Source organism: Schistocerca nitens, chromosome 2, assembly GCF_023898315.1.
Source record: "Schistocerca nitens isolate TAMUIC-IGC-003100 chromosome 2, iqSchNite1.1, whole genome shotgun sequence".
Lineage (NCBI taxonomy): Eukaryota > Metazoa > Arthropoda > Insecta > Orthoptera > Acrididae > Schistocerca > Schistocerca nitens.
The window spans coordinates 34594150-34610420 of record NC_064615.1 but is presented as its reverse complement, the minus strand read 5'-3'; the positions used below and the strand labels follow the sequence as shown (position 1 = coordinate 34610420).

Sequence of the window (16271 nt, the reverse complement as noted above, 5' to 3'; positions counted from 1 at the left end):
GCTTCCAGTAAATGTCAGGGAGTCAAGGTAAGTAATAGGACATGGCAAGGTGAAATGCAAAACATTATTCCAGAAAACCTTTGGATTTAATTGCTGTCAATTTTTATGGACCCCTGTGAAAAAGAAAAGTTGGCTACTGTTACATATTTGTCACTGTAGATGTTTTCTCTAAATTTATTAAGTTGCATTTGGTTAGGAAAGCTACAAGCAAAGGTAAGATCTTAAAAATTGGAAAAGACTATTTTAGACATTGTATCGGTGCTACCTGCTTGGAAAGGGCAGGGACAGAAAAGTTGAGACGCTGTGTAGACCATTGTTAGCCCACACACGGACCTGGCACATGCTGCTGACCTGTTTTTGTTCACAGGGTAAGGACTGCTGATTGGGTGACACCTTAAGGGGGTTTCAATCACAGTCTCTGGCCAATGGGTGAGTGTGAGAGAATGACAAGGTGTACTGAACACAGGCAACTGGGGATGGGTGAGTGTGAGAGAATCACAAGGTGTACTGGACACTGGCAACTGGGGAGTGTGAGAGAATCACAAGGAGTACTGGACACTGGCAACTGGGGATGGAGCACAATCACTTAAATGTGCTCTTGCCTGCCAGCCTCTGACCTGCTAACACCATCCTCTTTCACTTACCCATGGCATCCCCAGGACTTTGGTTATATTCGCAATTTTTTGAAGCAGTTGGTTGCTTTCCCAGGTGCCTCATTTGTACCCCTTTTATCATGAATAAACCTTCTGGGTTGTTTTTTTTACAATCTGCTATTTAATGATTTCAATGAACACTACTGAGCAGGATGCCTACATGTGACCCACTCCCTCTGTCCTGTACAAATCTGATGTCACATAAGTGGGTTGTGTTCCCAACATTTGAACCAGTCATTGCCATACAGTGCATCTTGCCAGTATGTTTAGTATGTGCAAGTGTGCATTTGGTATGCATGGTCTGTCTCTGACCTGAACTGGCTTCCTACTAGCCATGGATGCCATGCTGCTGCAGGCCGAATTTGCTTGCTGTGCCATCACCTGTTGGTGGCATCCTGCTGCCTGAAGCTGGGCTGTATCGAGCACTGCTGTTGCCTGTTCCTGCCATCCCTAGGCTGCCGCTTGTTCTTGCCATCGCCATGAAGGTCCAGCCATCAACCTCCAAGTCATGGCCACCTCATCATCTCGGTGGTTGTCTGACCCTTGGTGGGCTTGTTATTGGAAGTTGTGGATTCCAGTTGATTTCGGCCCTGCTGCACTCAACTTTGTTGACTGCACATGCTGGTATATCATGCTTCATAAGTTGTGCTTTTTCCATTTAAAGACTCCATTGGTCAGTGTCAATGTGGTTTGTGTGTTGATAGCAGATTTTGCTCGGAGCATGAAGATGCTGCCTTTTCACATTGAAACTGGTAATACATTTTGAATAAATGATATATGAATTACAATACAGCAGTTGGTTTCAATATTCATTATTCATGTACTTCATGCCCTGATGCTGCCCATTGTTCTCAATGGATTAACAGAGAAACTGCAAATATCTGCCGAAACATGAGAGAAAAAGGACCTGATGATTCTTAGCATAGACACCTGGTAATTCAAAGTAAAGATAAAATTTGTCAAAATTTGATTACTGAATTGTTCATACCTCAATTCTCCACTCCCCCCCCACTCACATTATCTTTCAGTTTAGTAACTCCACTTGAGGGTTTCAAAAATAACACATGCTCAGCAATTGATTACAAGCACAAACATTACAGCCTGAAGTATCTCCCAATTTCATTATCCCCATCTCACAGTTTCTTTTGTTGCGATATCTGACACTGACACTTGTTTCTTGGAGTTGATATACTGGACATCCAGGTGTACTTCATTCTACAACTATCATACACTAAAAAATAAAAAATAAATAAATAAAAAGAAATGCACCTTGATGAAGCGATTACGCGAATGGAACAGAAATCAGTAAATGTGATATACGTGCACTGACAAACAAATGATTATAATTTCAGAAAAAATGGATGATTTATTCAAGAGAATGAGCTTCACAAATTGAGTAAGTCAATAACACATTGCTCAACCTCTGGCTCTTATGCAAGCAGTTATTCAGCTTGGTTTTGACTGATGGAGTTGTTGCATGTCCTCCTGAGGGATGTTGTGCCAAATTCTGTTCAACTGATGTGTCAGATCATCAAAATTCTGAGCTAGTTGGAGGGCCCTACTGATAATTTTTCCAAAGGTTCTCAGTTAGGGGTAGATCAGGTGGCCCAGCTGGCCAAGGTACAGTTTAGCATGCAAGAAGACAAGCAGTAGAAATACTCGCTGTGTGTGTGTGTGTGTGTGTGTGTGTGTGTGGGCATTACCTTGCTGAAACATAAGCCCAGGATGACTTGCCATGAAAGTAACAAAACAGGACACAGAATGTCATCGACATGAAGGGTCCTGTGGATGACAACCAAAGGGGTCCTGCTATGAAATGAAATGGCACCCCAGACCCTCACTGCTGGGCCTTATGGTGCAAGACAGTCAGGTTAGTGTCCCACCACTGTCCTGGGCATATCCACAAATATCTTCGGTGGTCATCACATCTCATGTTGAATTGGGACTCATCACTGAAGACAATTCTACCCTGGTCAATGAGGTTCCGAGCCAAAGACATGTCTGGAGACCTCCCGGACAGTGATGTACAAGAGTTTCTACTGCTTGTCATCCTACCTTGGCTAGCTAGGTCACTGGATCTCTCTTCAATTGAGAATTTTTGGAGCCTTATGGGCAGGGCAGTCCTACCAGCTCGGTATTTTGATGAACTAATGCACAAATTGGACAAAATTTTGTGTGATATCCCTCAGGAGAATATCCGGCAACTCTATCAGTGTCAAGCTGAAAAACTGCTTGCATAAAGGACATATGTGGACCAACCAGTTATTCATTTGCTCAATTTGTGAAGCTCCTTCTCCTGAATAAATCATCCAATATTTCTGATAAAGTTTTCACAAATATCTTAAATCCTTCAAGAAGAGCCTTCATCGACAAAGTGTTTCTGTTGTAGCTACTGCCAAAGCAATATATTCTGCTTCTGTTGAAAACAGTGAAACATGTCTGCTTCCTTGTATTTTTTTTTTTCTGTGACACAAACCAATATCAAGTGTTCTTTTAACATATCAAAGAATTTGTTTCAAACCTTTCCAGCATAGTACTCTTGGTTTGTTTTGATGTCTACTAAGATAGTTAACTGATGCACTGATGTCTGGTCTTGTATCTGTCATTAAATATATCAAACCACTTACTAATTCTCAGCATGGTTTACTGTCAATCACGTCTTCACAAGCATCTTCAGTGGAGTTTACTTTCATCAGCATCTCACAGGGTTTAAAGTCTTCCATACCGCACGGAAGTTCAAACTGGCAAAAACTGATTGTCTTCATACAATTGTCAAATGCACACACTTCCAAGTTCTTCACATCTGCTGTTTGACTGAAACCAGTTGCCATTTTAATCAATATTGTATTGTGATCAAGACTGTTTTAATCTTAATTTTAAAATATTCTACTGAGATCACTGTTTTATCTGCACAGAAATGCTTGCAAAAATTACATTACCTGTTGTCCTTGAGTCTAGAAACCTACAATAGGAACAGCAACATGTGTAACAGACACTCAAGCATCAAGTTGTTTTTGTTGTTGTCTTCAGACTAGAGACTGGTTTGATGCAGCTCTCCATGCTACTCAATTCTGTGCAAGCCTCTACATCTCCGAGTAACACCTGCAATCTACATCTTTCTGAATCTGCTTAGCGTATTCATCTCTTGGTCTCTTTCTATGATTTTTACCCTCCATGCTTCCCTCCAATACTACATTGGTGATCCCTTGATGCCTCAAAATGTGTCCTACCAACCAATCCCTTCTTCTAGTCAAGTTTTGCCACAAATTTATCTTCTCTTCAATTCTATTCAGTGCCTCCTCATTAGCTACATGATCTACCCATCTAATCTTCATCATTTTTCTGTAGCACCACATTTCAAAAGCTTCTATTCTCTTCTTGCCTAAATTATTTGTTGTCCATGTTTCACTTCCATACATGGCTACTCCATACAAATTACTTTCAGAAAAGACTTCCTGACAGAGTCGGAATCAGAATTTTATTGTCTCATAATGTACAAGTTAAATCATTGATTTTATGTACAGGAGACTCGTCAGCTTATAACTATAATAAACTATGATAAATTATACATGGAATACTATATTTTTATATAATCACAATAAAATCTGAGTATTATTAATTATTATTGTTTTTATCCTGCTCAGGTGGTCAGATCATTAAAAAATTCATCAGCAGAGTAGTAACATTTCTGCACCAGCGTGCTACACAATTCTCTTTTTACTGCCTCAGTTTGGATCTTTCTAAAATTTGTGTCTTTCAGTTTATTGTAAACTTTCATTCCCATATAATGTGGAGTCTGTGCAGAAAGATTAAGCCTGTGTGTAGGCAGCATGAAGCTTTCTTTGTTTCTAGTTTCGCATCTATGCTGGAAATTATTTGACAAAAAGAGTTTAGGGTTATTACTTGTGAAAAGAATTATTTCATACAGATACAATGAGGGAACGCTTAGTACCTTAAGATCTCTTAATAATGGCAGACAAGATTCTCTTGGCTTTGCACTGCATATGTTTCTGATAATTTTTTTTCTGCAAAGTTAATATTTTTGTCATGTTGCTAGCATTCCCTCGGAAGACAATACTGTATCTCACTACTGACTCAGTGTAAGTATGGTATACTCCTTTTTTTGTGTCTATACTAGTTACGTTGGCTAAGATTGTCATAGCAAACACCAGGCTGTTTAGTCTATTTTTTAGATAATCTATGTCTGAGGACCATGATAGGTTTCTGTCCAATTGCATTCTTAAGAATGGCATCTAAATACCTGTTTGTGTTAGTCAGCTTTCTGTACACTCTGTGACCTAGAGTGTTATCAGATCTTCTGTATACCAACTCATCTACGAATGGGAGACCGACCTCACTCTCAACCTCCAAAGTGAATTTGATTTTGGGGTGAATTCCATTTAAGAAATTGTGGAACGCATGAAGTTCTTCTTCACCGTGTGGCCATATAACAAATGTATCGTCCACATAGCGGAGCCAGCAAGAAGGCTTCAAAGGAGCACTACTTAACGCTTGTTGCTCAAAATGTTCCATAAAAATGTCAGCTGCAAGTGGCGAAATGGGTGAGCCCATATCAAGGCCATCTGCCTGTTCATAGAATTCACCATTGTATTTAAAATAGCTTGAATGAAGACGTAACTCAATTAAGTCACAAACATCTGGATCAACATTTTCTCTTATGATCTCCGTTGTATCTGATACTGGGACGTTAGTAAATAACGATGTCACATCAAAGCTAACAAGAATGTCACCTGCAGATATCCTCAGTGTGCATATAATTTCTAAAAAATGTTTCAAATCTTTTATAAAAGTATTTGTTTTACCAACTAGATTTCTCAGTTTGCCAGATAAGAAGAACTTCATGCGTTCCACAGTCTTAATGTCCTGTACACGAATTCGCTAGGACTGGGGTTTAATCCACGTCTGGCCATCCTGGGTTGAGTTTTCCATGTTTTTTACTTGTCGCTTGGGTGAATGCTGGGATGGTTCCTTTGATCAGGGCATGGCCGATTTCTTGCCCCATCCTCCCCTATTTTGTTAATGTGTTAAACGTATATATTATTTTTGTAATGTTTCTCTCATGTCCGATACTGCTGTAATAAATTATCTACGGAAGAATAAATAAATTGCTAATGTATGTAAACATTAGTAACTACCTTAAACCGTGGAGTGTGCCTAAATTTCACAATTAAGGACTGCAGACATTCAGAATACAAAATCTATGATCTGCACTCTTACATGGTGCACAGGGAGTTGCGGAATTAAATATTTCTACCGTAACTTTGTAGCACATATATGTACTGATACTGTGTAGCTTTTTCTGAAAATTTCGAATGCATTTCTTGTCCACTATAATAATGTGGCATTAGAAGTTAATCTTTCCTTGCTTGGGAAATCGTGGGTTTTATCTTTACAAATCTTTCTTTCTTTTTCTCTCTTATCAACGGGATCTTATCCTCTCGCTTGACCAAAAAAGTACTAATACTGGGTGCCACAAATCACCTCTCCTTTGCTAATAGCTACGAGCATAGCTTCAGTCACGTTAATACGCTTTGTAGCATAGCGCAGTTCTACTTCCTACAGAATGCCGTACTCACATACGCAAACTACGTACATGGCTTTTTTCGTACTGTAATTAAATGTAAAATGATTGATCAGGAATTAAAAACCAATATGAAAGGCATGCGAACCTATAAATTTTAAAAGTTTTCTTCTGAAAACAGAAATATTTACACAACAATATAATACACCTTTCAATCTCTCTCGTTTTAAGTTTGGTTTTTCCTTTTGTTAACTGTTTCGTTGGGATGTCAGTAGCCGCAGAGCATGCGCGAAGTGGATTTACAGTTTACACTGTGGCTTTTGCGGAGTGACTATACTTTTTACTGATAAATAAATTTCTAATAAATGTTTTACGAGTAAATACCACAAATGAATACTAATTAATGAACTCAACGACTTTCGCGTATTCTCATAACAATAAAGTCTCGCGAATGGTAACATGTAAATTATTCAACGTTGGTGTAGTGGTAACAGACTAAAAAACCGCAAGCAGACTGAGGAAAGGTAATACAGTTATCGTTGAATAACGTGCGTCATTGTCAGCTGTTTTGTGACTAATGGTTTACGCGTCTGGTTTTGTGACAACTAATCATCTAATAGGCAGTTGATTGCCTGCTTCACAATTGTTGAGAAGATGTTTCGCTCTTCGTCGGGTTTTGATAAGTTACTTGGTACGGTTTACAAACGATTTCTTTCACTAAGGTGACGTGTAATATAACACAGAAGTTTTGTTCGGAAATCGCTTTAATTGGATTACCTGTCATTTATTTCCTAGATAAGGCGACAAGCAATTTGAGATTGGAACCGGACTGGCCTACAATACTTCAAATATGTGACCAAATCAGACAAGGAGATGTTCAGTAAGTATCATTTAACACAGTGTTCTTTCTATCCTCTTCCGAAACAGGATATTTCTTTCTATCCTCTTCCGAAACAGGATATTTGGATCAGCCCAGTTTGTGCTGTTTAAGTGAACAATGAAACATGTTGGTAAGTATTTTCTCCCATAGGGGTTAAATAAAGAGAAATTTCTGAATATCAATTTGATAGAGTGTAGTTTGTTACCTTGTAATAAACTGTATTGTATTGTATTGTATTTTTATTGATCCAGGCAATCATAGTATTGTACAGCTGTACATATGATATTGGATAGGTCAAGAGAGCTATTTACAGTAATTTTTACAAATTGATGTTTACATTATTTTGTAGCAAGGAAATTATCTATCTTCAACAAAACAGTTAATACCAATCAAAGAGATGTAAGATTTTACATACGATATTGGATAGGTCAAGGGAACATATTTCCAGGTAATATTTAATAAATTGATTTTACATCATTTTGCAATGAGGAAGTTAGCTATCTTTAACAAAACAGTAAGTGCAAATGTTGTATGGTAAAATACAAACAGCCAATACAAATGTAATAATAAAGTAGTCCAGTGTATTTCATAGACATGCACATTTATCATATTTTTTACATTTTTAACCCCTTTCAAAAAAATGATCAACTGCATAAAAGCAATGGTCCAAGAGATATTTTTTTAACTTATGTGTGAAGGCTCTTGGGTTCTTTGTTGCTTTGATTTCATTGGGTAAATTATTATACATTTTTATCCCAACATTTAAAACACTTTTTTGGTAGCAGGTAGTTCTGGACTGAATCATATGTAGGTCAGATTGCTGCCTTGTTGCATAGTTATGAATATCTCCATTGAATTTTAGTGTGCAGTCATTGTTTAACAGGTATGACTTGACAAATGAGACGATATTATAAATGTAAGCAGAGGGCAGTGTCATAATGCCATTTGTTTTGAAATGTTGTCTGTATGATTCATTATGTCTTAGATTACATATTATGCGTATTGCCATTTTTTGCATTTTGAAAATATATCTACCTCCAGGTGAGTTCCCCCAAAATATGATTCCATACTGTAATGTAGAATGGAAGTAAGCATAATATACATGTATGAGAACAGATTTTGTGACTGATTTTTTGAGTACCCTTAAAATGTAACACACAGTTGAGAGCTTTTTTGAGATATAATTTGTGTGTGTCTCCCACTTAAGATTTTCTGCAAGCCATATGCCAAGAAACTTGACGGAGTCCACACACATAAGCTCTTGGTTATTTAGAATCACATCAGGCATTTCTGGTTTTTGGGATGAGAGTCTGAAGTTGATGTAGGTTGTTTTCTGTATGTTTATAATCAGTTTGTTCTCGTTGAACCATTTGCTGAGTGACGACATAAGCGGTTTAATTTTTTGGTTGTGGTCCTCTTTATCAGTACCCGTTATTAGAATACTTGTGTCATCGGCAAATAGTGTGGTATGTCCTGTAACAAGCTTTGTGCTTATATCATCAATGTATAGCAGAAACAGTATGGGTCCTAGGATTGAGCCTTGTGGCACACCATATCTAATAGGCATTGTGTCAGAGGAGTGGATAGTAGATTGATGGGTGGTTGTATTCTTTTTTTCAAAATTAATTTCAACTTTTTGAAATCTGTTTGACAGGTAAGATTCTAACCATTTGTTTGCAATTCCTCTTATACCTTTATTTGCTAACTTCTTAAGGAGTATGGTATGGTCAATTACATCAAACGCTTTGGATAAATCTAAAAAGATACCAGTAGTGATTTCCTTATTATCCAGTGCTTTTAAGGTTTCGTTGAGATACTCATAAATAGCTGTGGTGGTTGTCTTTTGCTTTCTAAAACCATGCTGGTGTTTTGTCAATAAGGATAGTTTATTAGTAAAGTCTTCCAATCTGGTGTAAAATAATTTTTCAAATATTTTTGAGAATGAGCTGAGCTGTGCTATGGGCCGGTAATTGGCTACATCATTTTTAGAGCCCTTTTTGTGAAGTGGGGTAATTTTAGAAGTCTTTAGTAGGTCAGGGAAAACTCCATTTGTAAAGGATGCATTTATTATGTGGGTTAGGGGTTCTACAATGGATTCTCCACATTTATTTACAATTATATCAGGAATATTGTCACTACCACTGGAGTACTTATTCTTTAGTCCTTTTATAACTGTAAGTACTTCAGGATTGGAGACTTTGTGAAGAAACATTGATGCCTGTACCGGTGCGGTTTCTATTAGTGTTTGGTGTTGAGCATTTGGTCTGTGGCAGTTGTTCTTTATCAGGTTTTCTGCTATCTTGCTAAAATAGTCATTAAAACCATTTACTATTTTTTGGGGATCTGATGTGACTTCATCATTTAGGTTTAGTTTTAATGTTTTGTTTATGACATGCTGCTAACTGTTTGTTTCATTTTTTACAACTGTCCACAAGCCTTTCATTTTATTGTTAGATTCCTTTATAAATTTATCATTGTATAATTTTTTTGCTTGTTGGATAACTTTCCTATAGATTGCAAAATAGGTCTTACAATATGACCTAAACTGATCATCGACGTCATGGTGTTTCATGTGATTTTTTAAGTCACGCTTTTTTTGGCTGGAAATCCTTATCCCTTTTGTTACCCATGAGTTTGTGTGTTTGTTTCTAATTTTCCTGGATTTAAGTGGAAATGCAGTATTGAAGTGGTGGAGAAATGTTTCATGGAAGGAATTAAATACGTAGTTTACATCATTTTCTTTATAGACCTCTGCCCAGTTTTCAGCCCTTAACAGATAGTTAAAAAGCCTTATATTATCGTCATTAAATTGCCTTTGCATTTTAGTTATTGTGGGATATTGTCCTATGTAATTTAAATTCGCTGTTAGTATTTGGGCTTCATGGTCACTGTAACCTGTGCTGATGACTTCGATTGAGTGGTGCAGTTTGTCTGTGTTTATGAAAATCTGATCTAGAGCTGTTTTTGAATTTTTTGTGATCCTGGTTGGTGTGTTTACAGTTTGGGATAGGTTGAATGAATTTGTAATATTCAACAATTCGTCTTTGTTTTTTCCAGGTGTGAGGAAGTCAATATTAAAGTCTCCACTTATTAATAGATTTTTGTTTAGTGAGTAAATTTTTGTGAGTAGTGCTTCGAGGGAGTGTTTGAAGGTTTGGATGTTCCCATCAGGGGCTCTATATACATTCAGTATCAATAGGTTAGAGTCTGTTAAGATAATTAAGGAGAATTCAAAGTCTGTTTCTATTTGCATATTATTGTACTTTGTGAGGCTTTTGTATCTTAAATATTTTTTGACATAGATTGCTGTACCACCTCCCTTACTTTTGTTCCGACAAGAATAACCAGCTAGAGTAAATTCGCCAAGTGGGGTTTTTTTAATTTTGTCTTCTGTTAACCAGTGTTCAGTAATACAGAGAACATCTAAGTGTGGCTTTGTTTTTAGGAAGAGATCTATTTCTAGTAACTTATTAAACATTGACTGCACATTATGGTGTAATATTTTAAAGGATAATAGTGACTGTTTTCCAATGGAATGATTTTTGACACCACTCACCGGGTTTTCTTGTAGCTTTGGTTCATGAAAATTTTGCTCTGCACCTGTTTTCCTTTGGTTTGCTGCTATCAGGGAGCTACTGGTGTTCTTGCCCATAAAAAATCCTGGCTGTGGGCTGGAGGTCTGCGTTTTCGTGTTGAAGATCTTGGCACAGTTTCCAGTGATACTGATTTGGAGTGTGGCTGCACATTTTTTGTTGTTTCCACTTGGATGTCGTGGGCTGACTGATTTGTGGCACTTGACGAGATATTTGCATAGGATGTTGTTGGTGACTTAGTGCTGACTGTGGATATCTTCTTCTTTTCTAAAACTCGTGTGCTAATCAATCGGACCAAGATTTTTATGTTTCTATTTAATGCCGCTGCATCCCAAGCGATCTGTTTTTATTAGTGTACGAAATCTGTAAACCTTCACCCGCTCCTCACTGAATGTTTAACGTAATATATTTATGTATAGGCGTGGGCTACTTCATTTTTCGCGGGTCGTGTACTGTACTTTCACATCAACATTCTGTTCAAAATTCGCGTTTAATCTCATTGTTTGCAACTACAGTATCATTGGCATGATGTCGGCACTTGTTTGACTTTTTTTTACACCATTTTTGTAGAGGCAGTATGAACCACATCAACATGCTGACTGCATCTTATTGTTGACTCTCGCAGATAATGAGTATAACCTTCTGAAGGAGGAGACTAAGTGCCTGAAATCGGTTAAGGATATAAAATTTCTCTTATGCAACTGGTTGCTGTTGATTTCAGTGTATATAACTACAGCTGCTGAAGGAGGATTAAAGACTACTGCTACCAAATTATTATCCACCATAAATCTAGGATTGATCTGGTGAAACTACCGTTTTCTGCAGTGTTCGCCAAACTGTTCAGACAGGGCTATTAACTTCACAAGATACATAAAAATCCTTTGTTATTATTCAGTTGAATGTGAATAAAAGAAGATTGTCCCCCCATTAATGACCTTGTTATTACCTAAATATAAAAATAGAACACAAATACCGAGAGTGTGCAAAGAGTGGATTTCTGTGATAATGGGCAAGTAAATAAATAACAAAAATACAAACACTGAAATTGATAGTAAATGGGCCAATTACACACACACACACACACACACACAGAGAGAGAGAGAGAGAGAGAGAGAGAGAGAGAGAGAGAGAAAATATTTATTGTAGAGAAAAATGCTGTTGGGACATCTGGTGCCCATCATTGAACTTCATGTAGGCAACTGTTTAAAAAAAAGTAGGCATACCAACAGCAGCTTCATAATACGTTTTTCTATTACGTGGATTGTTGTGAAGAAAGACATTATTTGGAAATAATAGTATGCAGAAATATAACATATGGTATTTAAATATCTTCAACTATGATTTAACCTTGATAGTGTGCAGAAAGGAGCAAAGTATGCAGCTTAAGGAATATGTTACCAACTCCCCTGTGAATTAAGACACATTGGTAGATAATATGGTAATGAAAGTTGTAAAACTGAAATAACTGCTTCTCGAAAACCACTACTGTATAAATGGATTTCCAAGTAGATAGTATGTTTGTGGTTATGTCACAGTTGTTAAATTTTGTTGTTAACTAAGATTAATACAAAAAAATCCAGCATGTAGCCATGCTATCTTAGAGAAAATGTATCTTATTTGTAAATATACTGACACATTCCACATCAAGGTGATTTGTTGTGAAAATGTTTCACTTAACAAGCAAAAAGCTAAGCTAAACTCAATTCACCCACCATAATTTAATATTTTGGACTTGAAAATTTACTGCATGATTTGACATCAACTGATCCTCATAATTCAGACATTTCGTGGAGTTTGAGGTCACATGGATGGACTTTAGAATGTGAACCACAACAGATGAAAAATGTGTTCTGATTTTGGACTTTTGTTGTTCACAGCACTTTCAAATTAATTTCCAACCTCCAGTTTTTGTCCCTTTGTTGCGTCAATGTGTGAACAGACTCTCCCATTTTTATTTCCAATTGTTATGGCAATACTGCTCTTCCAGTCAGTTTAGTATTGGTTTGTTGATTGCTTCTGTGCATAATTTTAATAAGATGTGTTGAAATTTTTTCCCTGTTAACATTGTTGTTGGTAGTGTAGGCTATAGCTTGCTGTTTCATCTATGGAATTACTGATGTAATTTAAAATATGCAGAAAAATATACAATTGTTCATATAAGTAATGAATAATGAAAACATACACCACACACTGAGACAGACATTTGCTTTTTTATTATGATGATTACAGATTAGATTAAATTAGATTCAGTTTTTGTTCCATAGACCCTAAAATGAGATGATTTTCATGGATGTGGAACAAGTCGGAAAGTAATCATAGAAAACATAAATCATTTGAATAGAATACTCACTAGCCTGGCAGTCATTTGTCGGCAGATTGACAAAATAGGTGAACACATTATAGCAAACTGGAACTGCTAATATTTACAGAATTAATACAGTGTCAGAATGAAACATAGTTATGCACTTTAAGAAATTTATCACACTCTAAATACCTAATCTTGGCTATTGTGACCAAGTGATTTCAAAACTGAAATCTAACAGGCATGTTTTCTTAAGCTGGTCTAACAGTTCCTGTTAAGAAATTCACCTATAGAGTAGCAGCAGTTGCCTATCAAAAAGTCTTTCAAACTCTGTTTAAACTGTGCCTTATCTGAAACCAACTTTTTAGTGGTTATTGGCAGTTTATTGAAGTAGACATAGTCTTGGATGTTATTGAATTTAGCATATATTAAAATTCCCCCCCCCCCCCCCCCCTTCAAAACAAGTTCCTGCCCCGAAAACAAGTTCCTGCCCCGAGGTATGGGACTCCAAAGATGACACTGCAAACATCATTTTGAAGATGCAAATTTTGAAAAAAATTTTAAAATAGTGTATCTCTGTAACAGTTATAGACATTTTGTTAGATTCTTTTTTTTTTTAAAAAAAAAAAAAGAAAGATAATTGCTTTACGATTACAATGGTGTCTTCCATTTGGACATATCTGTCAAAGTTCTTTTTATTTTATTTTTATTTTTAAATAATTTACAGGATTTTTCAAAGATACCAATCCAGAAAAGTTAGATTTTTTCCTGTTGGTTAGCACCATGTAGTACTATATTCTCTGTACCATTTTTAATTTGGACAAGTTTTATTTTAAAAAAATCATTTTTTTTTTTTTTAACTTTCAAGGGTAATAATATGTCTTCACTGAAGTTGTTTCTTACTAATTTCTTTGTTACAGTGTTTATTTCTATTATCTTTCTTGCAGTTATTTCTTATCGCTTTGTTTGTTGCAATTATTTCTTTTCATTTTCATTGTTGCAGATATTTCTTACACTTTGTTATAGTGTCTTGTCAGTTTCTTTGTCGTGGTTGTTCATTGCAGGTTTTCTGTATTGTAGTTGTCCAGTGCTAATTTGTTTACTGAAGAGGTTCCTTAGAAATCTGAGACCATACAGTGAGTTCTGTGTTTTCATGAGGAATTTGCCAGCTGACACAGTTGCAGTGTGTTTTGTGAAAAGGACAGTTTGAAATGTCTTCTAACTGGGACCTCGGGAGAGTGAAGTGTGCTGACTTTTTGTATATCCATAAAAGAGTGATAGGACTATACAAGACAAACAAAAAAACAGACTTTGTTCAAGTTGGGAATAAGCATTCTCATTTGAATACTCTGTTTCAAAGTGAAGAGGTTTCCAGTGACAACTTTTTGTGTTCTAAATGTTTTGACAGTATAACAACAATGATAGTATCTGAACAAGGTGAAGCCTCCCATGGTGCAGATGATGTAGATCAATAGAGGAAGAATTAAATACACTGAATCAGTCAACTACAGAGGTAGGTGTTAGTCCTGTTAAGAAACCATGGTCAGTGAAGTAGAGTCATAAGCTCAATGCATCAAGAAAGTGCAGAGAAATTACTAAAGCTATGGATGAATACACTACAGCAAAACTGACCACGCTCTCCAAAGTAGAAATTTCATCTTAAGAAGGAAATGAACCATAGCACGGTTACACCTCTTCCCAGGAATTTTTCACAGATATCAATTCAGCTGTCGAATATTGTGCATCCTACAGTGAAAAGGTGCAAATTTTGACTATTATTCCAGAGACATTTTCAAAGAAAACAATTTTGAACCACATTCCATCAGTATCAAAGTACATGGAAGACAAATCAAGAAATATGAGGTGATTCTTGAGTTTCTCCCAGCGTATTTGATAATCAAAATATCCATGGGTATGCTGCCGGTCTATAGTGTCCAACGGACACAATATTTCGGCGATCATACATGTCGCCATCATCAGGTGAACTGACGGACTGAGCTCCTGTGAACGTGCCGGCACGTCGAGATACTGGGACAGTGTTGTTAGAGAGGCCATCGAAATTCGCACCAATGACGACCTCATAAACCGTGACTGTGGCTATAATCTTAGCAAGGCTTGGGAACCAGCGATCGGTTTAATCAAGAGTAAATCGAGCAAACATATAGTTGTGACGACCACGGCGGACAGAGCCATCACACCGACGTCATCTCAGACGCCGTCGCAATCTGTTCCACCGCGCGACCGTGGCGTGGGGCGCGGACGGTGGAGGGAGCGCGCCGCGGGCGGAGGGTATTTAAATCGGCCGCCTTCGCGACCGAACCCAGTTCCCTCTGAGCAGCCATAGCGTACGGATCTCCGTGCCGGCACGTTCACAGGAGCTCAGTCCGTCAGTTCACCTGATGATGGGGACATGTATGATCACCGAAATATTGTGCCCGTTGGACACTATAGACCGGCAGCATACCCGTGGATATTTTGATTAAGAAATATGAGGTTTGTGAAAGGAGTCTTCGGAAGACCAGATCCGTATTATGGTCATTCGGTAGAAGCAGCTAAAGTTCAAATATCACAGTCATTTTATCTGGAAGATAAATGGTACTGTTCTCATCATAGTGTGAACAAAAAAGACACTAACAGTTGAAGGTCAAAAGTTTGTGAAAGTGAAGAGGCACATGACTCTCAGCATTAAATAAACTTTGCAATTTTTAAGAGCAACTATACAACTTCACACATTGGAAGATCAAATAATTGGGTAATTCAAAACCCACATAGAGATGTCTGTCTGTGTGTGTACTGCACGAATTTTGAACTTTGTGTGGTAACTTTGAGGAACTTACTGGAGCAAATGACGTACAACACCTTGGTTGGGCGTGTGAAGTCATTGGTAGTCTGTGACTTAAAGCGAGAGGTTTGTTTGTTTCAAGAATGTGGTGACTGCCCTGGAAAGGGAGGACTATCTTTACAAACACTTGGCCTGGAAGGCGAATCACATAACTCTGCAGAAATTAGATATGCGACATGCGAGGAAAATGAACTAATTAAGAAAACTGTTACCTTTGACAGTTTCATTGACTAACTTTATAAATGGTTAGTGAAAGGAGTAACACACCAGCATATGAAGAAATTGCAACAACACAACTTTGCAGAAGTGAAAGGGTGTGCCAGGCTAAGGAACTATGTTTAGTGCTTCACTGTGATTTTGCTGGGAACTGGTCTGTAACTCTCCCACAAGAATTAGAAGGGTATCATTGGAGTAATGATCAGGTTTCAATTTTTACAGGAGTGACATGTTTTGAAAACA

General features: G+C 37.2%; 1 protein-coding gene across 1 annotated transcript in view; it reads left to right on the top strand.

The window, feature by feature from the left end:
* Positions 1-6706: 6706 nt before the first annotated feature.
* LOC126235696 (hepatocyte growth factor-regulated tyrosine kinase substrate) overlaps positions 6707-16271 on the top strand; it is a 125502-nt gene continuing 115937 nt past the window's right edge. Inside the window, exons 1-2 of the mRNA XM_049944447.1 lie at positions 6707-6886; positions 6991-7075. Coding sequence (XP_049800404.1) covers positions 6850-6886; positions 6991-7075 — 122 coding nt within the window. The 5' untranslated portion in view covers positions 6707-6849. The remainder of the gene's footprint in view (positions 6887-6990; positions 7076-16271) is intronic.